Source organism: Dunckerocampus dactyliophorus, chromosome 13 (genome assembly GCF_027744805.1).
Source record: "Dunckerocampus dactyliophorus isolate RoL2022-P2 chromosome 13, RoL_Ddac_1.1, whole genome shotgun sequence".
In the NCBI taxonomy this organism is placed as follows: domain Eukaryota; kingdom Metazoa; phylum Chordata; class Actinopteri; order Syngnathiformes; family Syngnathidae; genus Dunckerocampus; species Dunckerocampus dactyliophorus.
In genome coordinates this window covers 24,099,720-24,124,184 of record NC_072831.1, presented here as the reverse complement: position 1 = coordinate 24,124,184, position 24,465 = coordinate 24,099,720, and the positions used below count along the sequence as shown (strand labels likewise).

The 24,465-nt window shown below is 41.2% G+C and overlaps 3 protein-coding genes across 15 annotated transcripts in view; 2 read left to right on the top strand and 1 right to left on the bottom strand.

Moving 5' to 3' along the window:
• The window catches only part of luzp1 (leucine zipper protein 1), a 65,849-nt gene extending 57,172 nt beyond the window's left edge, over nucleotides 1–8,677 (top strand). For 2 of the 4 annotated variants that reach the window (XM_054795762.1, XM_054795760.1), the window contains one exon: nucleotides 1,183–8,676. The gene's annotated coding sequence lies outside the window, so the exon portion shown is untranslated. Of the gene's footprint in view, nucleotides 1–1,179 lie in introns of all 4 variants that reach the window. The other 2 variants (XM_054795763.1, XM_054795761.1) reach the window with 2 other exon arrangements.
• kdm1a (lysine (K)-specific demethylase 1a) lies at nucleotides 5,438–19,696 on the bottom strand. 5 transcript variants are annotated; one of them, XM_054795766.1, is made up of 22 exons: nucleotides 19,630–19,692; nucleotides 19,052–19,088; nucleotides 16,976–17,266; nucleotides 16,599–16,767; nucleotides 15,401–15,534; nucleotides 15,220–15,298; nucleotides 15,047–15,139; nucleotides 13,523–13,629; nucleotides 13,325–13,406; nucleotides 13,081–13,175; nucleotides 12,335–12,352; nucleotides 11,915–12,057; nucleotides 11,687–11,777; nucleotides 10,448–10,582; nucleotides 8,904–8,977; nucleotides 8,262–8,373; nucleotides 8,056–8,188; nucleotides 7,798–7,985; nucleotides 6,386–6,500; nucleotides 6,189–6,316; nucleotides 5,968–6,114; nucleotides 5,438–5,897 (listed from the first exon to the last, which is right to left on the bottom strand). In XM_054795766.1, the coding sequence occupies exons 2-22, from the start codon at nucleotides 19,079–19,081 to the stop codon at nucleotides 5,688–5,690; spliced, it is 2,574 nt and encodes an 857-aa protein (XP_054651741.1). In that variant the 5' UTR covers nucleotides 19,082–19,088; nucleotides 19,630–19,692; the 3' UTR covers nucleotides 5,438–5,687. The 5 variants fall into 5 exon arrangements, with proteins under 5 accessions (XP_054651741.1, XP_054651742.1, XP_054651739.1 ...); XM_054795767.1 differs by having other exon boundaries at nucleotides 16,599–16,764; XM_054795764.1 differs by having other exon boundaries at nucleotides 19,037–19,088; nucleotides 19,630–19,678.
• Nucleotides 19,697–19,830: 134 nt separating this feature from the next.
• On the top strand, nucleotides 19,831–24,028 carry tmem30b (transmembrane protein 30B). 6 transcript variants are annotated; one of them, XM_054796115.1, is made up of 8 exons: nucleotides 19,831–19,870; nucleotides 20,203–20,392; nucleotides 20,493–20,600; nucleotides 21,013–21,120; nucleotides 21,193–21,283; nucleotides 21,364–21,501; nucleotides 22,782–22,988; nucleotides 23,260–24,028. In XM_054796115.1, exons 2-8 carry the CDS (start codon nucleotides 20,210–20,212, stop codon nucleotides 23,436–23,438), a joined length of 1,014 nt encoding a protein of 337 aa, XP_054652090.1. In that variant the 5' UTR covers nucleotides 19,831–19,870; nucleotides 20,203–20,209; the 3' UTR covers nucleotides 23,439–24,028. The 6 variants fall into 6 exon arrangements, with proteins under 6 accessions (XP_054652090.1, XP_054652087.1, XP_054652086.1 ...); XM_054796112.1 differs by having other exon boundaries at nucleotides 19,846–19,952; XM_054796111.1 differs by having other exon boundaries at nucleotides 19,846–19,952; nucleotides 20,200–20,392.
• The last annotated feature ends 437 nt before the right edge of the window (nucleotides 24,029–24,465 follow it).

The following is a 24,465-nucleotide window of genomic DNA, read 5'->3' as shown; positions in this document are numbered from 1 at the left end:
ACGTGTACAGTCTTCTCAAGGGACAATCCTCCTTTCGAGTAGTCAGTGTGCAGCTTGAGTAGCAGTATAGAAAATGACTCAACATCCTGTTGCCTGAATAACTGGCAGCACGTGAGTAGCAAGACGATAGCGCCTTGCCCACAGTCACGGCGGTGCTGGTGTCATGGTCTGGGGCTGCCAGCTATTCAGACCATACTGGCCGTATGTTGGCCATTTTCAGTTGATACAAAATTATACGGCTACACACGCTGGACCCTGACTACTCTAATGCACATCCAAGCTTTGTTTCTCTCATATTGTTTCTTGAGAAGATGTGCGTTCACTCTTGTGAGGTACTATACGTCAGGGGTGTCCGAAGTGCGGCCCGGGGGCACATTGTAAACATAGAATTTTACAAGAAAACTAAAAAGAAAAATCAGCAGTCATTTTCCAAGAATGAGGTCAAAATATTGAGAGAAAATAGTTGTAGTGTAGCCAGAAAAAGTCATAATTTTATGATAATAACGTCATAACGTTACGAGGAAAAATAACGACATTTCAGTAGCATAAACTTGTAATATTAAAGAAAAAAAAATAGTTTTTCTGTTGTTGTTTTTGTAAGTCATAATATTATGAGAAACAAGCTAAATTAAATAATGTAATTTTGGAACATTAGGTTGGGGAAACGGTTATAATATTATGGCAATGTGGTCGTAATGTTAGCGAAATAAAGTCATAGTCATGAGAAGAAAACTGACAAGTTGGGCAAAAGAGATAAAAGAGAGATAAAAGAGATAAAAGTTGCATTCTAACAAGAAAAGAAAAGAAAAATCTCTGTTTTAAGAGAAAAAACTTAAATATGTAATTTTAGTAGCGTCGAGTTGACATATGGAAGAAAAAATCTTTTCTTTTTTTTAAAGAACAGACAAAACAAAAAGCTGTAATTCTTTGGAAAATGAGGTTGGGGGAAAAGTTCTAATATTACAGGAATAAATCAATATATTATGGAAATAAAGTTATAATATTACTAGAAGAAAATTTACAAAGTTTATTTAAGAAAAAAGTTGAAAGATTTTGAAAAAAAAAGCGTTTTTTCATTTTTGGACACCCCTGGTATTCATGGCTGCACGGCGCCCGTATGCTGTATTTCCTGTTGGCTTCCAGTGCATCCAGTGTAAAGACAATACCTTTTGTGTCCAGCAGGTGGCAGCAGGTGCGGTTCTGCCATCTCCAGCAGCTTTTAGAAGCAAGCCACAACAACAAAACAATCAGCCACATTTAAAAAAAAAAAAAAAATCACCATCGCACGCGGCGTCTTGTGCAACGATGACAAACGATGACAAGAGAGGAACACTCTTGAATGACTTCATCTCACAAACTGCCGCGTCACACGCCGATACGTGACGAACGTGCGGCGACGGCGACTTCCAATGCGACCAAAAACAGGAAGCGAGCGACTCCAAATTGAGCAACCGTGTCCGCCTTTTCTGGACTTTGACGCACTCGGGCGCACACGACGGATGACAAATGGAAGAGGGATGAATGATGACTCAGCATCTTACATATAAAACAACCGGGACCTTTTTTGTGTACATTTTTTTTCCGTACTGCTTTCTGCTGACAAATCTCAACCACATGCACATTTAGGAAGGCATACTAGTTGATTTGGTAAGTCTGCATATCTTCTACGTTTCCCATGGTGCTTCTCTTCTTTGTTTTTGTCAACATGTGCTGTAACCGTGTCCTCAATCACTGAGCGATACGATCACGTGCTACTTTTTGCACATGCCAGCCAATCACAGGACGAGCCAGGTGGGCGCACACGGACAAATTACGAGTTGGAGCGATGCCGCATGGGTGTCTGGTTGATGGAAATGACACAAGAAAGTGCAAAAGACTGTAATATGTTAAAAAGATTACATTAAAAAAAATGATTTGGCATTTTTTCCATAATATTTGAACAAAGAGATTCGTGTCCGAAATGATTTATGCTCGTTATTAACACACATTTACGTACAGTTGATTTACTAGAATTCCTCAAAATGTTTTTAAACAAAGAAATAACAGCACAGATGACAAATTTATGATTCAAATCTCACATTTTTGCTGCAATGTTTCAAAGTCGACTGGAAGTTTGTCCGGGGTGTGAATCATTCAGTGATTATTGTAATTTAGAATCTAAGACGACCCAGATTTATATTTTTTTCATAGCGCGTGTGAGTGACAGGAAGAAAAGCTCGTTTTCTGCCACCTGTTGGGCCGCAAGCGTAAATCTATATAAATATACATCTTCTACACAATGTAAGACGAAAAAATATTGTCTCATATTCGGCATATAAGACGAGCGCGACGGGGGTGCCATGGAAATACGGCCAAAAAAGAAACGTTTTGTCCTTTTTAATAAGATTCTTCGCAAACTCTGTGATGAAATGTTGGATTCTTGCAAAGGAGTTGGTTTGTCCTCTGTTGCTCGGTTGGGATTATCTTACATTCTATTCGCTGCTCTAGCAGCCATACTTATCGTGTCCATCGGAGCCATTTCCGTTGTCAACACAGTCAAGTATTATTTTGGATGCTTTTTGGTTTGAACGGAATTAAATTTACGTCAAAACAAGTTTTCTCGTTTTGTTCCAATCGTACTTCAAAGCCCAGTCGAGAACCGGGACCTCAGTACTCCGAAATCCTGGATTTCTAGCTCGGAAAATCCGAACCCTTGGATGTAATCATGTTTTTCCCCGCCGATCATCTCGGCTTCATCGTTCCTGGAAAGTGGAGCCTAGTTCGGAGTCAAAGAATTTGCAACAGGTAGTGCTGGGCAGCTCTCTCGCTCGCCAGAAAGGTCAAAGGTTGCCCCCCCCCCGTCTCAACTACCTTGGGGTGTCTAAATGCGGTACTGAAACCGTAGAAGGGTGTCCGGTCCCGCCGGAGACACGCTGATCATCGCGTTGAACTTGGATATGACATCACCGCAGGGTTTTTTTGGGGGTTTTCTTTTTAAAATAGCACCCCGCCTGTTTCACGTACCGCCACAAATCACCTTACGTGTTGGCTAGTGAAGACAATTTTGGCACCTCCAGACTCCCATTTGTCTGTGTTGCAAGGTTATCCTGCGTTCCATTCGGCGCTCTAGTCGTCGCACTAAGGTAGCTTGTTGGTATGAATGTCTAAGGGAGGGGCCGGCTGTTGTTTTTAGCTGTGCATTTGTTCACTTACTTGAAAAGCATTCTCATGACTTTTGTTTTGTTTTGTTTTGTTTTTTGTCGGACAGAAGCGGAACTATCATTTTGTGATCATTCCGCAAGCAAATCGATTTTTTTCAAAGACGACCAATGCTTTTTCAAGACCCTTCATTTATTTTAACATCAGAAACAAAAATAGCCCCCTTTTTTATGGTTTGATCATTTTGCTTTATTAATCACCATTATCGTAAAATTGGCGTCATAGCTCCTCTGTGTCGGCAGGTTGCTGATGTGCGCGGCGTGAGTGACAGGAAGAAAAGCTTGCTCGCATGCAGATATCTCTTGACCCAGAATATAAGAAAACAGCATTTTGACTTAAAGTGATTAGTTTTTTTCATGTTGAATAAGTATGTTTTTAACTGGAAATGACAAAAAGCAGGTAATAACTTCAAAGAAAGCATTTAAAAATATATATATATATTTTCCGTTTTTTTTTTCATAATTTTTCAACAAATAGGTCAAATGATTTATGGCAGGTTCTAAATTGAGTTGATTTAGAATGCTGATAAAACAACATGCGTCAAACATGTATAAAACATCATTAATCATTAACATCATTAACATCATTAATATCTCGACGTCTTACATTCTTTTGCCACAAATTCAACAAGTTTAAAAAAAACACACACAATTTGGCGACAGCGTAAGTATTTCCCCTTTTTCACCCGAATATAAGACGATTCTGAATACTTTCATTAGAGCGTTTGCATGTATAAAGCTCCAGACATCAAATATAAGACGACCTGTCTTTTTCTACAGTACACGACTACACATTACAGTACAATACTTCAATCTTGTCAAATTGAAAATGTGGCAGCCTCCATTGTGGTGTTATAATCTGCACTTAACCAGCACTTAACTCACCTCTTCATGGATTCATGCCCTCTTTTATGGTCAAAAACCCGCTTGACTCCGAATGCTTCAGTTTACTTTCATTTACTGCAAAGTTCATCAAGTCAGTCCTAAATGTTGTGCCAAAAACAAATCATTCCACCATATTTGTAGTTCCTCCTCCAGCTGGATCTCCTCTTTTTTTTATTTCTTTGTTAAAACAACAAAAAAGATGTCTTATTTTGGAAGCTGATAGATTTTATTTAAGGTAAAAAAAAATCTTGTAATTTTGTAAAGTGGGCCTTATTATTAATGGAATATATTTGTCCGTCTTCTGTGGTTTTAAGAACGATATATATTTTTGTTTGTGTGTTATATTACACTCCTGGAGAGTATTTCGTCCTGTATTATTTTGTGTTTTTGTTGTTTAAGTACATTTCTCAATACCTGGAGGACACAAAAAAAAAGGGCGGGGTGATGTGGCGCTCATTTGGCCTTCAATTCAGGGTCTTCTGTGCTCTTTGTTCTGCCAAAGAAATGAATAAATAGGAATTTAAGGAGCGTATCATCAATACAAGCAGAGGTGTCAAACATGGCAATAAAAATGGTGACTCTGTGAGGGAAAGGTTGTGTATTTTTGCTTTTGTTCACTTTTAGACGTAAGACAATGTGCATGTTTTAACTTTACTGGCGCATGTAGCTCTCTTGCCAACTGTACAGCAGACCGTATGTATTCTAATAAAAATAAAATGCAACCTATTTGTAAAACACGCTGATTCTGACTAAGTCTGTGCGTTTTTATTTCTTTTTTTACGTGCTCAGCAAGTTTGTAATTTGGCACAAATTGGTGAAGAGCTCACGCTGGTGTGGAATGTGAAACGTCAGCACGTGCCTCCCTTTAAAGAAAAAAAAAAAAAGAAAGCGTGTGACTTTTGTCCAATGCAAGAGTACTTTTTAGGAGCTCATTCATATACTTTTTGGCTTGAATTCATATTCATGTCGTACTGTACTGGGATTGGGGGGGTGCTGTAAGTGACCTTATTTTTAGTCTTTTCAGTAGCCACCACTAATGCTCACAATTTTTATATCTCAAATTTTTTTTGTACGTGTGTTTGTGTACACATTATATATATATATATATATAAAATATATTAACATACTGGGAAATAATCATTTTGATATCTTTTTTTTTGTTTTTTTGCCTAGTCCACTGGTGATGCTTTTTTTTTTTCATTGAAATGTTTTATTTATTTTTTTTAAACTTATTTTTTTGTTAATATCAAAGAATGATTTTCTTTTTTTACCAGCACACAAATGTAAAATTCCCACCTCTAAGGCCGCCATTGTTATATTTAATTCCTCGATTGGGAAGAAATGATGCGTTCATGTTGCATTTTCAGAATTTAATAAGAAAACAAATAAAAAAAACATTTGCTGAAAAAAAAAAAGAATTACATATTTTCAATAAATCTTTTTAATACAAACTATACTACACTTTGCAACCTAACCGATGGCAATTAAAACTCAGGAGGTCAAAGTCATGCTTTGAAGACGTCCCTCCGTCTCCATCATGCACTCAGTTTGGAATGTGTAGGATGGACGACATCCTGTTTTACAGTCTCAATTTGCGGAGGACGTTTAGACGGCAGCGGCGGGCTGAGCTTGAGGCGGGTTGCTGGCTGCGGCGGCGGCTGTGGGCGTGGCCTGTCTGGGGAGAGTGTACATGGCGCCCAGGAACTGATCGGCGATGCGTCCGGCCTCACGGAGCCCGCTGAGGAGGGCGCCGTGAACCGTGGCGGGGTAGTTTCTGATGGTGTGCTCGCCAGCAAAGAAGAGCCGCGGCACGGGCTGAAAAATAAAACGCCGTGCGAATGAGCCTTTTCAATGGAGGTCTGCTTGACGATGAGACTGTGCTCACCTGAGAAGCTCCAGGGATGGCGGGCCCGGGCGTGATGGGCTGAGCCATGAGGTCGTAGTCGTTACCGGAAGACCCCGCCGCCACGTAGGAATACGACCCTCTCGCCCAGGGGTCGGCGCGCCAACGGGTCACCACCGTTTCCTTCGGCTGCCGTTGCGACAAACATCACATAAGACAGACGCCGATGCTTCCACTTAAACAACGGAGGTGAAAAGTCGTACCTGAGGCACCGCGCTGCTGCCGAAAATCCCTTTCAGAATGGCGAGGCAGCGCCCCACGATGACATCATCGCTGATGTTCTCCATGATGCCGGCCGCCTCGCCCGCCATCAGGGCCAGCAGGATGGGAGCTAGATCAAGATGATCGGGACATTGAGGATGTTTTAGAGCCACATACGTTAGTTGGTGAGGCTGCTTACCTTTGTAGAGGTTCCAGAAGAGGAAGAGCTCGCCGCGACTCGCCGTGGTGGAACCCACGTGACCGAACAGGTTGACGCTGGGATCCCAGAACACGCGGTCGAAACACAACACCACCTGCAAAAAGGGAGCAAGACTTTGTAAGACATGACTTAAAATGAGGGGGGTATTCAGTGATGGCGGGAGCTCATAAGGGTACTGAAGGAGCCAATAGATGACGTGGCGTTGCTGAGCACGCTGAGCTTGTTTAGACAGGAGTTCAAATGAGTGTGGTGGTGGGGGGGGGTTCATGCGGGTTCTTTAGAAGATTTGCTGCAAATATCTTTCTTCCTGTGGCTAACAAGCTTGGGAAAAAAAGAAAACAAACTATAAAAGCGTGCATTTTGTTCATTGCTGTGGTAGAATGCAGATTAATAGTGCCAGGATTTTATTTTCGAAGCTCACTTTGCACGGAACAGGAAGTGAGGGTGTGGATGTTTTAATGCTGTGTAACAACACAGTGGTTGTGTCGCTTTGCGATGCCGATGAAGTTGACAATACCGCAGCATATGTCGACATAAACGGACCTATTCTTCAGGGAAGTGACCCCTTTGGGTCTCGATGTCAGCTTGAGCGGGCACCGGGACTTGAGTTGGTGGACATTAACGGGACGGACTGTTCTGTACTTGTTTAGGGAGCAATTCAGGTGGCTTTAGGAGGGAGTTCATCCAGCAAAACTTCTAAGAGTTTGGAGCAACACAAACCTAACGTTGTTAAGAAGATAGATTTGTTCATTCTCTTTAGCCAGCAAAGTGCACATTTTGAAAAAACAGCATTGTCTGCACTAGCGTAGCAGAGGAAATGACTTTTTTTTAGCCAAATCTCGAAGCAAAGAGCAGAATGAGGATGTGCTGAATGATGTTAGCATTTATTTATTTGTCAATTGTGCATTTTCTATCTCTGCATGTTGGCATATTCCTGCAGTCCAAGATCACATCCAGGATATCAGGGTCATCAATCAGTCGGAGCGTTAAAGTCTGTATGATTGACAGGTGATAGGTCCAGGGGTTCGTCCTGCCCTAAACGAGTTGGTGTACCTCTGTGATGCTGAACAAGATAAATGGAGGTGCTGCAGTGGACATGACCGGTGGAGCTCCCTCTGTTGGAGACAGAGCGTATTGCAGCAGGTTGCATAATAATGCAGTGTGCTGCAGCAGAAGCCGGACATAAAACTACTCTGCAACTCAGGAGTGACGCAGAGCCAGCAGATCTCCTCCCCTACGTCATCCTGCCGACACTCCTCCACCACCACATCAGAATAAAGACATAGTATGTCATCATCGTTGCCATCTATCATCTGTCTCCTAAATGACACTGCAGCAAAACACAAAAGGCCTCCCACTGGAATCCAATGAGTTGCTAGCGTGTGCTCTACCTTGTTGAGGTTTCCGAAGCCCATCCTCTGTATGGCGGCCGTCTTCCATTCGGGCAACGGTGGCACAAACTGCACGGCAGGCGGCTGCTGCTTGAGCACGCCGAGCGGCAGCGTGCACAGCACCGCATCGCACTTGTAGATGAAGGTCTGGGTGGCCGAGCGAGTGTTGACGGCGATCACCTCGCAGCCTGCGGGGAGATCAGACGCGCTTGTCAAACGCTTTGCACCGTCTTGCAGCGGGGTTAGCGACACGCTTACCTGAAGCCGTGTATCGAACCTGTCGCACCGCTGTGTTGAGTTTGATGTCCAAACCCTCCGCTAGAGCCACGGGGACGCACGAGTAGCCGTTCCTCACCGTCAGGTGGCTGCCGGTGAACTCAAAGTCGTCGTCCTGTGGAGGGACATGAGGGAGTGAGCCCAGCGTCCATGTTTGTTCACAGTCGTGGGAGACAGAGTGGACATACCTGATCCCAGTGTTTGAGTGACAGGGTGGAGAGGGGCGTGGCGTTAGCAAACTCCAAGTTAGCAAAGTGCCAGTCTAGTATCTGGCGGTCTCTAGAGGACAGGTAGACGTCACTGTGGGCAGAGGAGGAGGATTGCAACAAGAATTACAAGAAATACTCCAATTAACGCCTTGCAGAGTTGCCAGGACAGGTGATACCACCATGGGTCACAGTCACCCTCTTTCTGTACACGTGGGATCTGTAAAGCTGATGTTTGACAAAGTGCTACCGTGTCTCTCCTCTGAATCAAAACCACCTTGACGTCTGGTACTCTCTGCAGCTGAGCAAAGAAACATCTCCCACCTGGCTGTTATATGAGGAAATGCTGCATTTTGTGAAGACAATGTGGATGAGTGTGGCTGTTAAGAAGGTTCCTGTGGGTCTAGGGCAGTGGTTCTCAATTAATTTTCTGTCATGCCCCCGCTGAGGGACAGGGACAGGGACAGGGACACCCCCCCCCCCCCCCAAAAAAAAACTATTGAGAAACTGATAATATCTATAATGTCTGTTTATTTATCTGTACTGTACAGACTGAACTTGAAACTGAAACCAAATGGAGAGCAGTGAAGCATACAAGCGTATTCGAGTCAAATTCCACTATACCTGGGTGGGTTGGCCTCCAGTTCCTGGAGCTTCTCCTCCAGCTTCACCTGCAGCTCCTGCAACTCATCATATTCCTGCATAGGGAGGGACAAAGCAAAAGACTATGTATCATACATGCAGAACTTAAAGTTCCCATACGGTAAGATTGTGACATCATAACACCTATGCTCGTTTTTGGAAGATATCCCTTCATTGCAGCCAAGTGGAGGAAAAGGCTGACTAAGAATAGCATAATACTGTATATAACTACCAGTATATAATAGAATACCATGACCATGTACAGTATGCACCCATAATAACACATACAACACAACCCGCAAAGTTTAAGTCTAGAGGCCAACAAGCTAAAGTGTTCATACAATATTGAAGAATGTTGGTCCAAATTATGCGTGCACACATCCTACTGAAAGTGTGTGGCGGGGGCCTTGAAGTGGTTTGTGGGGCAGCAGACGACTCCTTCACAGACACCAGCTGTGTTTAAAGAAGCTAAACCCTCCATTCTAAAATACACACACACACACACAAGGTGATTTATCTGCACCCAAAAATAAAACCGCCAGCGCTGGTTGCTAATAATACACCCAGTTGAGGCATTAAACCACTTAAACATAGCCTGTCTAGTTTCAGTTAAATAGCGCCGCATAAAAAAAGAGCTCCATCAAACAGCGCTGCTACCAATTATAATCTTCGGCAATGTGAAGTGATGCGGGTCACCTCCTGACCTCTTGAGAACAGCTACCAATCAGAACTGGAACTTTTAATGTGCTACTAACACAGACGCTATGTAATGTAAAGCCACAAAGACACTTGGAAATACTTAACTTCTGAGCGGAATATACTAATTGAAGCCCCGGTCGAGACGTCTGAGTCAGTTACTAAGGAATCTGATGTATTCCCTCCATATAGTGTTGTGTGACCTCTGGCTGTGTTCCAAAATTGCGCACTTCCATACTTGGACTTCTCATTTTGAGTGCAGCAGTGTGTTCCAACGAGAAGGATGGCGCTCGACACGCCCCAAATGGTGAGGGTGCGGCGATGGACACTATCCACCCGTCTTCGCCATCTTCAAGATTCAAGATTCAAGATTCAAGAGAGTTTTATTGTCATGTGCATGGTAAAACAGCAGTTATTGGCTACATAGCGACAGGGGAGGGACGAGCTTGAGTGGGTTCATTTCGCATTTAAAAAGGAAAGAAGAGGAGGAAGGGGATAATTGCGATACTGCATCATTTCCCTCAAGAACTAAGTACGCAGGTCACATAGTATACATAGTGTTGTGGAAATACAGACGTGCACTAATTGAAACACTGCCTTAGTTTTGTGTGTGGAGATGCTCAATTTTGGCTTTTTATATACACCAGTGCAGCACTTCATTACTGCCAGACTAGCTACTTCATGACTAGCCAGCAAGTTTACTTCTGTGCAGAGCATGTCATCACTCACCGGCCAATATCAGTTTTTGCAGGAAACGCTGTACCAATATGAATAGATATCTCATTTTTATGCCAATATTATCTGACATCCATAGTTGTGTGTGAGCTCACTTTGCAGAGTGCAGTCAGGTCTCTATGCTTGCTCTTCACCAGGAACTCAGCGGTGATATCTCTAGGTGGTTTGACCTCGCTGGCCTCTTTGTACTGCTGATGGAGCTCCTTTGCACGCTCCTTTGTGGACACCATCTGAGTGGGGAAACACCAGGTAAGCATAGCATCATCAAACTAAATGGAATCTATGTCTTTTTTTTTTTTTTTTTTGGTCCGGTTTTATGCAGTCCAGAGTGGATATTTTCAAAAAGTCAGACTCACTGTTTGTGTGTGTGATGGGTACAACTGAGTTTTTCGGTTTGAGTCATGAGAAATTTGCCACATTATCTTTTTAACCTTATTTAACAACAGAACATGAAGTTATTGACTTACGGGTGTTGGTTTTCATATCGGCCAATGGTAGACAAGCGTGCGTGCACCTTATAACACGCACGGGTGATTAAAAAAAAAAGAATCATCATTCATGTTTCCTGGGCTTCCATGTAAGTGTGTGCTGCTTTGAAAGATAATGTACACGTCACTGTAATCTATCTCTATCTGATCTATCTATCCATCTGATTCTATCTCTCTATCTAATCTATCTCACCATACAGTATAGTACGGCTGGTAGATTTTATTGATCTTGACACGTATATCGAGATTTTGTTTCCAAAGAAAGTATCAATGTTTCAGCCGCAAGTATGATACAGTCATGGAAAAAATGTTTAGACCACCCTTGTTTCTTCAGTTTATTGATCCATTTTAATGCCTGGTACAACTAAAGGTACATTTATTTGGACAAACATAATGATGATAACAAATAAAGCTCATAAGAGTTTCATTTAAGAGCTGATATCTAGCAACTTCCATGGTTTTCTTCATAATAACCAAAACCACTTAAGTTCTTACATGATTAGCTATAGCATTGTACTGCCAAAAATGTAACTCTTATGAGCTATTTTTGTTGTTATTGTTATATTTGTCCAAACAAAAGAACCTTTAGTTGAATCAGGCATTAAAATGAACAAGAAACTGAAGAAACAAGGGTGGTCTAATTTTTTCCATGAATGTATATCAAGTCCCATTCAAATCCCGTGTGCTCCACCTAACCACTACCGACTGAGGGTCGAATCTTTTGGGGGGATTTTAATGATAGTTTTTCTTAGATTTAAATTAAAAAGCGACAATATGCAAGTTGCCCACCAGTGGAATAGGTGACATTTTGAGACACTTACATACACGGCAAAACATCTTGTTCACCTTATTGAGTAGATCTCTGAGCTCTTCTTGGGTCTTCACAATCTTATTCCAGTGTTCTATTTGCTCATCCTTTACGTGCTTCTCCTGCAGCCTGCACATAACCACACACCATGTGAGCAAATGTGCTTTTGTGTCCACAAATATTTTGGACAATGAGAGCCTTTTATTACTAACAAAGACTACCAATACTTCTGGAACGAAACGTATGTGCAGAATATTAGCACTTACTGTATGACCACCTCTAGGGCCTGTCCCAGAGACACAGGCTTGTTGTTGAGGAAGTTGAAGTCGAGCTGGTGACTGAGGAAGGAGGTGGCCTCCAGTAACCTGTTAAACTCCTGCTCCACCATCTCGTCTTTTTCTTTTGGCACCTGAACGCACATATACATAAAGTTATCTAACACAAGTGTCTGAAAGAGGGACACATATTCCTAATTCGTAATGAATATGCTGTATTACAACTACTGTAAATGATGCAACAATGGGATCCTTAACAGACACCATGCAAAGCTGGGGCCACACTAGTTATATAATGCTTCTAGGGATGTGCATGCTGACTGACGCTAAAGAAGTGAGATGGGAAATTATGGTGCGGCATGACGTATATGATCCACAGTATGTACAAGAAGATAATAAACCAATACATACACTTGTGCACCGTTCACCCTTTAGTTGTTCACCAAAAGATTGGAAGTGGTTGGAGAAATGAAGCGGGGAGGGGGGAGGGAAGGAGAGAGAACATATTAAGTAAATAAACAAAAGTAAAACATGTACATTTCATTTTGTCTTCGGAGGGAAGAAGAGGTAACAAGTTTCACGTGATGCCTCGAGAGCCTCCAACCTAAACATCCTACTACTGGTGCCTAACAACATTAGGCTGTGTTCGTTTTGTTGAGGAGGGTAAATAAAGCAGTTCATTGTGTTTGCAGGGGTTCAAGGTTAGCTAAATTCCTGCCGGAGGACACAAACAGGATACAAAGCTACAAAACCCAGAATGCGCTGAGGCCGTAATGTGGGACCTTAATGTGCTTTTTTAAGAATGTAAACAACACATGGTTCAGATCTTTTTCTTTTAAGTTGTTGGGACTACAAATATTAAATGCAGCTGTAGCTACACTGACATGTTATTTGGCTAATTGTTGCGGTTAGCAGTTTGCAAGAAGTAGACAGATATGTACACTCGTCCTCAAATGGTGGCCTCTGCTCTAATAGATGCCATGCCATGATTAATGCCAAATGCATCGCCCACATCTACAAATAAACACCACACCTCAAATAGGTGCATGCTTGTGTCTTTTACTGTAAGTCATGGAGATGTTTTTAGCACAATGTGCACTGCCTCTAGGGCAGACATGGCAACGGAAGAGATGAGTGGACATGTGGTCAATACTCACAGCCTGCCCATTGGCTTCATACAGCGGACACTTCTGCTTGATCTTGGCCAGCTCCATGTTCACCTGCTTACTAACCACTGCCATGGGGTTCCCTCCTGAACAAGCACACAAGCCACACAGGAGATGAAGTATTTATTAACAACAGCACCCTTTACAGGCTGAACTAACACGACAGTAAAAGATCACTACAGAGCACAAATAAGGCTACACCATCGAATCTTAATGGATTCAAGGAGGTTCTTACCTAGGCCCGTCACCACCATGGCGCCTAAATCTGCGACATAGTTGCCTTTTCTAAATGTGGCCACTCTGCCTCCAACACGGTCCTAGAAAAAAGTCAAACTTGAGAACTGATCGATAATTGTTATACCACAATATTTATTTGCCTTACTTATTTGCCATGCTACTACTTCTAGACGTAGACACACAGGCATATACATACCCTTGCTTCTAATACTGTAACATCCATCCCAAAACTCTGCAGTTGGCGGGCCGCAGCCAGGCCGGACACCCCTCCACCGATCACTATGACCTTTCCAGTCTTCTTGGCTGGAAGAAGACACAAGAGTGTTTGAGAAATTGCTCAATCAGTAAGCTACAAAGACAATTATAAAGTAGCAACTACCGAAAACATGACCTTTAAAATGGGTGAAAATAAAGGATTTTTTAACCTTCTGCAGTTTATTAACATGGTTTTCCTCCATGCGTGCATGTTTTTATTTAGATTCTTCTGTTTTCTTATATTTTATACTCATGCCTAACAAAGCTAATTTCATAGTACGTCTTGACTACAATGAATAAAAAGCTGTTGTACACACAACTAGTGTTTTGAAGACAAGACATAATTATTGTAACGGTAAGGTTGTAAGGTTGCTCAGTGACACCTTAAAAAAGTAAGTGGCACGTACCCCATGAACATGATAACCACTTGTAGCTTCTCCGTGGGACAAAAATGAGCTACAAACTAACCACATTGCTTACATGTTTTAACGACAAAATGTCACTGTGGTAAAAAAAAAAAGTCACATTTGGAGTACAGAAGCTAGGCGGAAAACTTGCTAGCTATCTTCTGCCAGTGGGGCAGCAGGACAGCCAGGCAAACTTTGTAAACAAAGATGCAAGAAAAGTTAAACAGCAATGAGATTGAAAGGTGAGAGAGTGCACACGCTGGCATCGATAGCCTGTGTCAAGCTGTCCTCAACTGACTCCACATTTTATAGACTATTTTTATTTCTCACAGTAATTAGGGATTAAGTGCGTCCTGTGTCAACTCAATACGGGACGCGTACTCTTATCTGGTCACACATGCGCAAATAGATAGCAAAATAGCAATAGCAAAATGCGACCATTTAGTCGCAGTCCAGAGTCCTTAGAGGAAATACCGTAAATTCCTGACTATTGAGCGAGCCACACCCAACAAATTTAAAGAGAAAAAAAAGTTGTGTACATTTAAAGGCCGCACTTGTCTATGAGCTGCAGGTGTCCACGTTTTAACATGGGATATTTACACAGAAAGACACACTATAAACCTTGCAATCCTACCTACAATCAGTGTTCCCAGTGTCACTCATTGAGACGTGAGACGCTTTTTTCCCCATTGGCGTTTAACAGCTGCCGTAATTCATAATTAAGCTGTAGTAATTCTACACTTGATCAAACTTACTTAAGATATGTCTGATCATAACACGATCGCACCATAAGACTTCAAAACGTAATGTTAGTGTTCACTTTACTACTCAAATTCGCTACTTCCTGAATCTGCACTCAAAGCATTATGAAAACTGTAGTTCTTTTAGCCATAAATGAGCCACATCATTGTTTGAAAGCGTGTGAAAAGCGGCTTATAGTCCGGAATTTATGGTACACTTGCCTGACAAGAGCTCGTTTTAATCAAAGTGCAAATACGTAGCTGCTCTATGTGAAGCATTCAGCTGTACAGAATTGACAGTAAGCTCCTCCTACTCACTTGGTAAAGGCTTGACCCTCTTGTAAATGCCAAAATTGATGAGCCCGTGCCTTTCAAGGTAGCTGTGTATCCTATGGACTAGCACAGCGTCACCTAAAAATGAACAAAACATGAAATTACAAAAGCACAAAAAGAAAAAAAAATAGCAAAAAAAGATTCTTTTCATGTCTTACTGTTGTAAGGAGCTTCAAGCTGCTGTGCAGTGGCCTCAAAGGTCAGCTGGATCTTGGGGTTGTCCAGCCATAGTTGAAGCTACAAGATGTTAATAACATGGATTAAATGCTGTGTTTATATTGGTTTGGGGGAATTATGTTGCTTTTGACGGTAAAGTCATGCGAGTACAGGTGCACTTACTGTGCGGTTGCGGATATAGAGGAAGACCTTCTGAGTCTGTTGGGGCCCGCTGATGATGTCTGGAAAGCAGGCAGCCTCCTGGGATGTCATGCGGTCATGAGGGAGGCGGCTTTGAAAAGCGGCTCCTTCTACTCCTAATTATGGACACGTTGTGTTAATGCAGCTCTCAAATATAACTACAGTAGAACCTATTAAGTTGAAAACCCCTGACGTGACCCCTGAATTCTGCACGTGTTTTGCTTTTTCTTTGGAAACGCTTATTGTATTCCAAAATATGAACCACCGTCATGGATGATTCCAGTATGAACACATGCTTTGTTACTTGTTATGACAGTTGAGATCTGTTGTATTGTTTTTATGTCTTCATATTAACAGTAGTTAACTTCTTTTTATACTTGCATATCTGCTTAACTCATTTAGATACCAGCCATTTTTCAAATTTCAACCCCTTCAGTACCATTTTAGACGATTTTGACAGATTTTTCATGGCACACAAAGTATTGTCTTCTGTGGCTATATAAACATGGAACCTACCAAAATAAAGACTATCATCTTTCATCAGAAAAAAAAAGTTTCCGTTCTTTAGTAATCAGCAGTAGAACATAGGTAAGTTTCAGGAAAATATCAGTTCCCAACAAAAAAGGGGAGAAAAACAGGTGAAAAGATACATTTCAAGCATAACTTTCACTTTGACACACATGTTTTGCTTTTGTGACAGCTCAAAATCTGCTTTTTGTTTTTTTTACATCAAAAATAACAATTTATTTGCAAATACAACACCATGATCCATTTACATTTTTCACATTTGGAACTGAACTGTGTGTGTGCACGCGTGTGCATGTGCATGCGTTAAAGTTTCTCTACCATGGATAACCTTCTGCAAGCCACACTCCTCCTTGCTGTTGAGTGTGTAAAATACATGCAAAAGATCCATGCCGAGCTCTTATCAAATGCACGTCTGCCACCTTGTGGCCGTTATGATGGCTTAACACTGCAGTGACAGTGACTTCTATTAGTGTGCAATTGGGAGCGAGCGTTCGGGTTAAAAAAAAAACGGATAAATTCGCCTTTGGTACTGAATGAGTTAAAATGAAAAAAAAAAAGACAGACATATACAGTGAAATGTCAGCTACATTCACAGACAGTTCCACGATAATGTGTTTATTCAATGAATGTATGGGAAACGCTGCCGTCTTACCCGATGGCTCCTCTGGTTCACTGTCGTTCTCTTCCTCTGGGGGAGGAGCTGGCGGCGGGATGACCTGCTTCCGCTCTTTCTCCGCTTTGGCATTCCTCTCCTCCTCTGAGTAATATTCGTCCTCGGACAGATTGGCCAGGCTCTCGTCCATCTCGCGGTACTCCACCTGCAACAGTAGGCACAATAAAAGCATCATTAAAACCCGCATTTCCATGAACGATCCCTTGGATTACTCACAACTTTCTATCTTCTCAGGTGTAATTGAATGTTCACTGATGTTGGTTATAAGTATAATCCATTTGGATGATAGTCCTCTACAACTAGCAACGTGCTTCCTGCTTCTAAAGCAGGAAGGTAGATAATTCTCAAATGTTTACTTTTTGTCGCTTGCGTCGACTTGTCCTGCGGACTTCGGCCGAGTCCGGGTCCATAGCGCCGGGGCCTCCTCCTTGGTGAGGTAAAGGAGCTCCTCCTGACTCTCCGCTTGGGGAGGACCTCTCCTTTTTCTTGACATCCATAGCGGCTGAGATTGAAGCACCTACTTGGGCATCAGAACCCGGCGCCCTGTCGCCTCCAGCTCCACCCGCCGAGGATGAAGAGGAGGAGGAAGAGGACCCGGCATCCGATTTTTTACTTGACAACATGATGGAGGATGTTGGAGGCCTCTCCTGTGGGGAAAAATACGCAATAAGAAATGTAGGGCTCAAATCACAATGTGATAGTTGTGAAGTTAAGAAAAATGAATATGATGACTTGTGTCTCTGTGAGCTTCAGAAATAAAAATAAACAAACCAGTGCACGCATGATGCTATGGGTTACAAAAATAGATGCATACATGTGTAATAACTAGGGATGTCCGATACAATATTATCGGCCAGATATTGACATAAAAATGTAATATCGATATCGTTTTTTTTTTTTTTCCTATAATGAATGCCGATACGGCCCTTCAAGCGCCATAACAGTCAACACGCAGCTTATACTTAACTGATGTTTTGCTTAACCGTGTTCGGGGTGGCAGTGCGTGGTGGGTTGTCAAAACACCGCTAATGGTGAGCGGGGTAGCTCATAGACATATACATGTAGACGCCGCATAGAGCGCTGAGCCGTATGTCAACGTCGCCGCCATACTGGATGTGGCAAGAGTCGGAGCGGGGAAGATGCCTCATGTATGTGCTGCAAACCAAATCCCAGGGAATAACATTTCACAGGTAAGACTTAATTAGCTTTGGCCCACAGACTAGCAATGTTACAAAACCCATATTTTAGCGACGCAAAAATCTGACACGGTGCATGCGTGCTCGATTTGGAGAGTCCGTGGAGACATCCTTAAATGTAATTTTTTTTTCATAGGATATCGGGTGTACTTTCATTCGTGTACATGTTTTGTTTTTTTTTTTGAGGTAGATTACTTCTTCCTCTTCAATTTAGTATCGGATTTATATTTAGTGTTGAACCACCTTAAAAGCAAATAAAATATGGATAATTTAGATATCATGATAACAAAATCATGCTAAAAAACCCAGTGGATTTTATACATTCCTGTCAACGATGATAGCTATTTCTTGTGGTTTGTGTGGGGTGAAAACTAATACACAGCATGCTGCTGCACTGCGGTTTGAGGCATATACATGAAAAATGTGAAAAAAAAATTAAATGGCTAAACTGTTGACTTTAAAAACTGAATTTCGCAGCCTAAGTTATTATATATTTTGTAGTACGGTTGTCCTTGCCAAAGTCTGTGGGTCAATCACAGCTTTTGTCTTGACTCATGTTATAACAATGGGAACCAAAGGCACTATTTCCTGCTATGAAACTTGCTCTAACTTCTTTAATGTTTGCGGTATCACATTAAAGTTCATCTAAATCCTGTATCATACAGAATTACATATTTGTAACATATATGATGCATAATTTTGAGAGCATAATTTGCCAACCTTGTGGAAAACACTGTATTGCCGCACACAATTCTGTCATTCATATGTCTATGGGGTTGCGGGAATGTAAAAAAACGCAGAAATAGCGGCATGCAGACGCAGTAGTTTCTGAGATGTTGTTCAAAGCCACGTCGAGAAGCTAATTGCTGATGCTGTATCCATGAGTTACGTGTTAATTCCACAACAAGAGATATGTGATGTTACACACATCGGCTGATATCAAAATCGGAAATTGAGAGTTGGACAATATCGGCATATCGGATGTCGGCAAAAAGCCAATATCGGACATCCCCAGTAATAACAAAAAGCAGAAAATATATAAGGGATAGTTTTACATTCCATGTCTCATGAGCCATGTTAATCCTTGTGTTATAACATGCTAATAACCAAAATCACCTCCAAAAATCGCCAAACGTGGCTGGATGGATTAAATACAGCTGTTGACTGTGCGTGAATGATGTGATTTTTTTTTATGAAATGGAGGCTCTATTGCACAATAACCTTGTCTTGTTTTACCCATTTCTCCGTGCACCTGGTAATATCCATTCAAACGCTAAGAGATGAAGAAAGAACCAGAATAACAATGTTACGAACAAAAATGGCACATCCGTGATTTTGTTACACTACAAAAGACGACGATTTTGGCGTTTACAGAGACTATTCCATTCATTTATATCAAATGTGTCAACAACGATTTGGCCCATACAACCACCCACTGAACAATCAAGCTAGCTGGCGATCATTGCAATAACAGCATAACATTATGCTCTAGACGTCCTTTTTGCTCGAACTGTCGTATAGTAGCACCTCAACATGCAAATCATTAGACTTCTAAGTAGCACCAACTGGACTTAAACCATCCATTTTGTCTCTTAAAAATACAACAATGTCACGTTCCCTTCATGATGGCAAGCTACATTAGCTGCTAACAATGAGCTCCGGCTAGCATTCGCACAGTGGCAGGTGCTACATGGAGAAATAAAGAACCCTGTACTAATAATGTGACGGTATGAGTCAACCACAATATTGTAGATCACAGAGTATTATTTTAACAAATAAATGTATGCGTCAATTATTATAAATGTGGACATTACCTCGCAATCCTCCGCAGATGTCAACACAAAAGACCACACAGTTGTCGCCTCCTCTCAAAGAACTCAACGCGGATTGGTGGAGCAATGCGCTATCCAATACATTGGACAAAAATTATTGGCTTAAAAAGCTGTCAATCAAAACACAAACCGGAAAATTGATTTACGCCGAAACTGATCTCAGGTCTGCCCGTCTGTGGTCCTTGCATATAGGCGTGGCTTGCGAAAAGCAGGAAGAAGACAGGTAAAGGTGATCTCTTCCGCACACCTATATGTTTTGTTGAGTTCTTTGTATCACCATTTCAGTCGACGTACTGTATGTAACTGTAAGTAATCAATATTGAAAAAAATCTTCACATGAGTATTTGTTACTAATTTCTATTACCAATATCTTCTCTGATTGACTTTGGGGTCTGGCAGTTGCTTGGTTTGTGTGTTACAGGAAGTAGGATTTTGCTTGGTTGCATTCCCTCAGAGTAAAGATAGATTAAAAGATGGTCTCATTGATTTTTCCACACTTAAAAGTTAAATAAGCCTTGTAATGGACAAAAATCTAATTTGGAGTTGCTCCAGAAGGACTAAAATGGTGACGAATGAGGCGACCAACCGGCCAGACAACACTGCCTTCACCCAGCAGAGGCTTCCAGCCTGGCAGCCCATGCTCTCTGCTGGCATCATCATCCCTGGCTTTGTCCTCATCGGCCTGGCTTTCATAGGCATCGGCGTGGCTCTCTTCATCACTTCACGGAGCATACAAGTGTTGGAGGTATCATGCAACCGACTAGTACTTTGCAGTTGTTTCTTGGACAAATGATAGTGATGCCTTGACCACATCAATATTTAAACACTGTTGTTCTCTCTTACAGCTTGATTATACTGGGGTGGAGCAAAACTCACCATGCTTCAGGTGTTCAGACCCTGATGTGAGGGACTGTGTGTGCACACTGGAGTTCTCTATCAACACCCTGTTTGAGGTGCCCTGGAGTTTTATACACGCTTATATACACACACCTTCAATTTGTTCAGTTTTTAAAACAACTGTTCCCAAAGGAAATATTGCAATTTGAATTGCAGAACCCAAATATCATATCGACTGTCTAGTCCAGACTTATTTTCTTATATCCAGGGCAACACGGTAAAGACAATGAAACACCCAGTCTTGATTATTAACGCTCTCAATTGTTGCAAAAGTGTAAAAAGAACTTAACCGCTATTTCTGACCACTGAGATCTTGTGCGATATGCTGATGTCTAGCTTGAGGGCGGTTTGAAGCGTGGAGTTTTGTGCAACTTTTGAACATATGTTTTACAAGTTTTTAATCAATAAATTCACCAGTACTCTAAGCTCTGACCCTTGACTGTTTTTATGTGACATTGTCTCTGACAGGGGCCTGTGTTCTTTTATTACGGACTGTCCAACTACTTCCAGAACTACAGAAGATATGGTGTCTCCAGAGATGATAACCAGCTATATGGAGACTTGGACAGCTTCAAGGTGCGCTAAGAACACTTTTTCTTTTTTTTTTTTTAGTGTTGTAACGTGTTTGTGTGTGTGTTTTTTTTATAGTCTCCAATTGATGAATGCGAACCCTATAAATATAACGGCAACAACCAACCGATCGTGCCATGTGGCTCTATCGCAAACAGCATGTTTAACGGTATGTGGATGTCACCCTGATGGCCTATTGCTGCATTAAAAGAGTATTCATGCTGATGTTTTCTTTGGGTTTTGGAAAAGACACATTCAGGCTGTTTCAGATCGTGAATGGCCAACAAAGGCCTGTGCCTTTGGATGGAAAAGGGATCGCTTGGTGGACAGACTACAACATCAAGTTCAGAAACCCCAGTGTCACGCCTCTGAGGAACGCATTCAACGGTTAGACGTGTTAGCTTGTCATACTGTAACTTGCTCTTGTTTGTATGTCTGGGTGTGTACGTGCGTATGTGTACAGTGGAACCTCTTAAGTTGTGCAATTCAGAATTTGACCAAAATTTGGCACTAAAATACACCTCTACTGTACAGCAGAACAATGCATTTTGTTTTTTAACTATACAATCATCCCTGGCCACATTGCGTTTCATTTTGACTACCGCTTATTAGTATGAGATTCTGGTATGATAACCTTGGGCAAAAATAGAACAGTTTGACGGTTTCACAGTATTATAATTACACCTCTAAAATGTATTATTATTTTAAAATATTTTTATTGAAAAGAGAAACAGTGATTTTTAAACCGTACAAAATGAAAGTGACGATGAAAGTGTAACATATGTATTTAAAATAAATAACAAAAAAATAACTGAATTATTTCTAAATAATCACGGTCAGTTTGGAACCAATTAAGGGTGATAAACGAGGGATTACTGTTTACTAGGGGTGTCATGGGTTATTTAGCAGTTATTTACTAGTCTTGCTCAGTGAAAAAAACACACCAATAGTGAGTCACCAAGATGTAAGGTACTTTGTTTGAGCACTCGATTCCGTGGAATGATACAGTACAGGGTAAACCTAGTAGTTTGTTACACACAATATTGTACAATAACCAAAACAGTTCACAAAAACCGAGGCTAACGTTTTTGTTGAAAACTGTGCCATTCAAAAACTGAGGTTTGACTGTATTTCTATTTCCATTACTCAGTTGGAAAAAAATATAGGAAAACTGAACAAATGAAAGGTCTTAGAACCTTTTTTGTGGGACCTCCAAAGTTGAACACAATCCATTCCGTATTGCTGGTTGACTTCCAAGTTAAAAAAAAAAAAAAAAAAAGAAAAGAAAAGACAAATGTTTCCAATAGAAAATGATTGTTGTACCTGGCATCATAAAGGCATGAAAATGATCATACCTTTTCTATTCGATGATATAAGTAACATTTTAACATTACTGACAGTGTAAAAATAAGGATACAACATTAAGACATCTCACAGAGACATCAGATACTGTCACCTAATGGCATTTTATAGGTATCGCTTGAATGAATAAGTGTTTAACCATAACAAAATGTGTAGATGTTAAGTGATCTGAAGTCTCATTAGTGGTTTGAACTCCAGTGTTGTTTGGCTTTTGAGTTTGTTCCTAGAAAATGTCTGGTAACTTCTGATTTGTTCATCATGAAAACTGCTCAGTCTTAGTTTAGTGTGTTTTTATTAACTTGCAGGCACTGTCAAGCCACCGTTTTGGTCCAGACCGGCTTATGAGTTGGACACCTCAGACCCTACAAACAACGGCTTCATCAATCAAGACTTCCTCGTGTGGATGCGAAGGGCCGCCCTGCCTGATTTCCAAAAACTGTACCGTCGAATCACAGAGGGGGATTATGCAGAGGGTCTCCCAGCGGGAACCTACTCTTTGGAAATTTCTTACAGTATCCTTCGAATAAATGCCAGATTGATCGTTACGCCTCTGATGCAGCAATTTTGCGATAGTCAAGTCAAGTGTTGCGTTACAGTGACAAGCAGGTAAGCCTAACTCGTTTGACAGGCTGGGTGAGTTTCTGTTTTGTGCACACTGACTGGCATACTGTCATATTCTCTGAAGTGTATAAACAGCTAAGGCAATTAGATCATGTGAGAGCGGGGAAAAGTAGTATCATTGTCCATGTTCTATTTCCTTCACCCTTATCCTCTCCACTCCAGACTACCCTGTGTTGAGCTTCAACGGCAGAAAGAAGGTTGTGTTCAGCAACGTGTCCTGGATGGGCGGCAAGAATGAGTTCCTGGGTATCGCCTACCTGGTGATTGGCTCGCTGTGTGTTGTCATGTCAGTGGTCATGCTCATCGTCTATGCCAAATTCAAGTTCCCAGAGGAGGACTGAGCATCTTTTATGGTTGACTGTCAGCAAGTTTTAATGCACACTACACATGAGCTGATTGGGAATTTGATGGTGGAGACATCAAGATTGCCTCTACAACATGCATTAAGGCTGATTATGTATGTGTTTCCTTGGCTTCCATGTCTTGAGAGCGGAACAACCTAATTATGCTGTTACAAATTTGAGAGATCATTGCTCAAAAGCTAAAAAAAAAATCACAATGAAAATATATGTTAAGCCTGTTGTGAATGACATCTATGACGTATCGACTGCTATGACTTAAAAGACGAAGGCAGAGTGGCTTTGCACACAGGCTGTTTATTTTTTAAATCCATGTATGCGGCAGGGTTTTGTCTCAGGGTTTATTTTTGCTGTATTTTACTTCATTGATTTTTACACACTAGGATACCTCCATTTTAAATTAGCAGCACAGGCCAAGAAGTTGGATTAGCGCATTAAAATGTAAATGCAACTTGTTTTACTCAGTGAATCTCTTTCCTGGCTTTGCAAGCCTGTTGAACTTTTACCTTTTAATTTTTGTTCTTCATTTTACTTAATGTTCATATTTATGCAATAAAACGATGCAAAAACTTTCCAAACTTTGTCAAAATATTGACTCTTATTGTCTTATAAAATGAACATCATATTCTGTTTTTTTTTTTTTTTTGCTTTGTAATCTAATAGCAGTTGTGTTGTTTGATATAATTTTTTTTTAATATTCCACTGGTCACAAAAAAAAAAAAAAAAAAAATGTGGGCCACAAAAGGTCCCTGGGACAGACTTTGGACACTTTGGTCTACATCTTAATTTAGCTAAATGCTCGTGTTTAATGTTTAGTGATCAGTCAAATTAATTTACAGTTTGTTAGAAGCTTAACGATAATGTCTAAAATTACAACAAATGATTATTTTGAAAAGTCCGCATTTATTGCTGCTGTTGTGCTGTAAACAAAGAAGACAGCGCCCTTCTTCCCCTAGTGGTCACACGCAGAAGCGAAAATCAGCCGTTGCCATTTTCATTCTGGGTAATG

Excerpts from the sequence above, each read along its gene's own strand:
- kdm1a (XM_054795764.1), bottom strand. The coding sequence starts at position 19,081 with ATGGATATTACCAGGTGCACGGAGAAATGGGTAAAACAAGACAAG. Across the intron at positions 15,299-15,400 it reads TCTATATCCGCAACCGCACA|CTTCAACTATGGCTGGACAA; the intron begins GTAAGTGCACCT and ends AACATCTTGTAG. Across the intron at positions 6,317-6,385 it reads CTTCTGGAACCTCTACAAAG|CTCCCATCCTGCTGGCCCTG; the intron begins GTAAGCAGCCTC and ends ATCTTGATCTAG.
- tmem30b (XM_054796115.1), top strand. The coding sequence starts at position 20,210 with ATGGTGACGAATGAGGCGACCAACCGGCCAGACAACACTGCCTTCACC. Across the intron at positions 21,502-22,781 it reads TCTGAGGAACGCATTCAACG|GCACTGTCAAGCCACCGTTT; the intron begins GTTAGACGTGTT and ends ATTAACTTGCAG. Across the intron at positions 22,989-23,259 it reads CTCTTTGGAAATTTCTTACA|ACTACCCTGTGTTGAGCTTC; the intron begins GTATCCTTCGAA and ends TCTCCACTCCAG.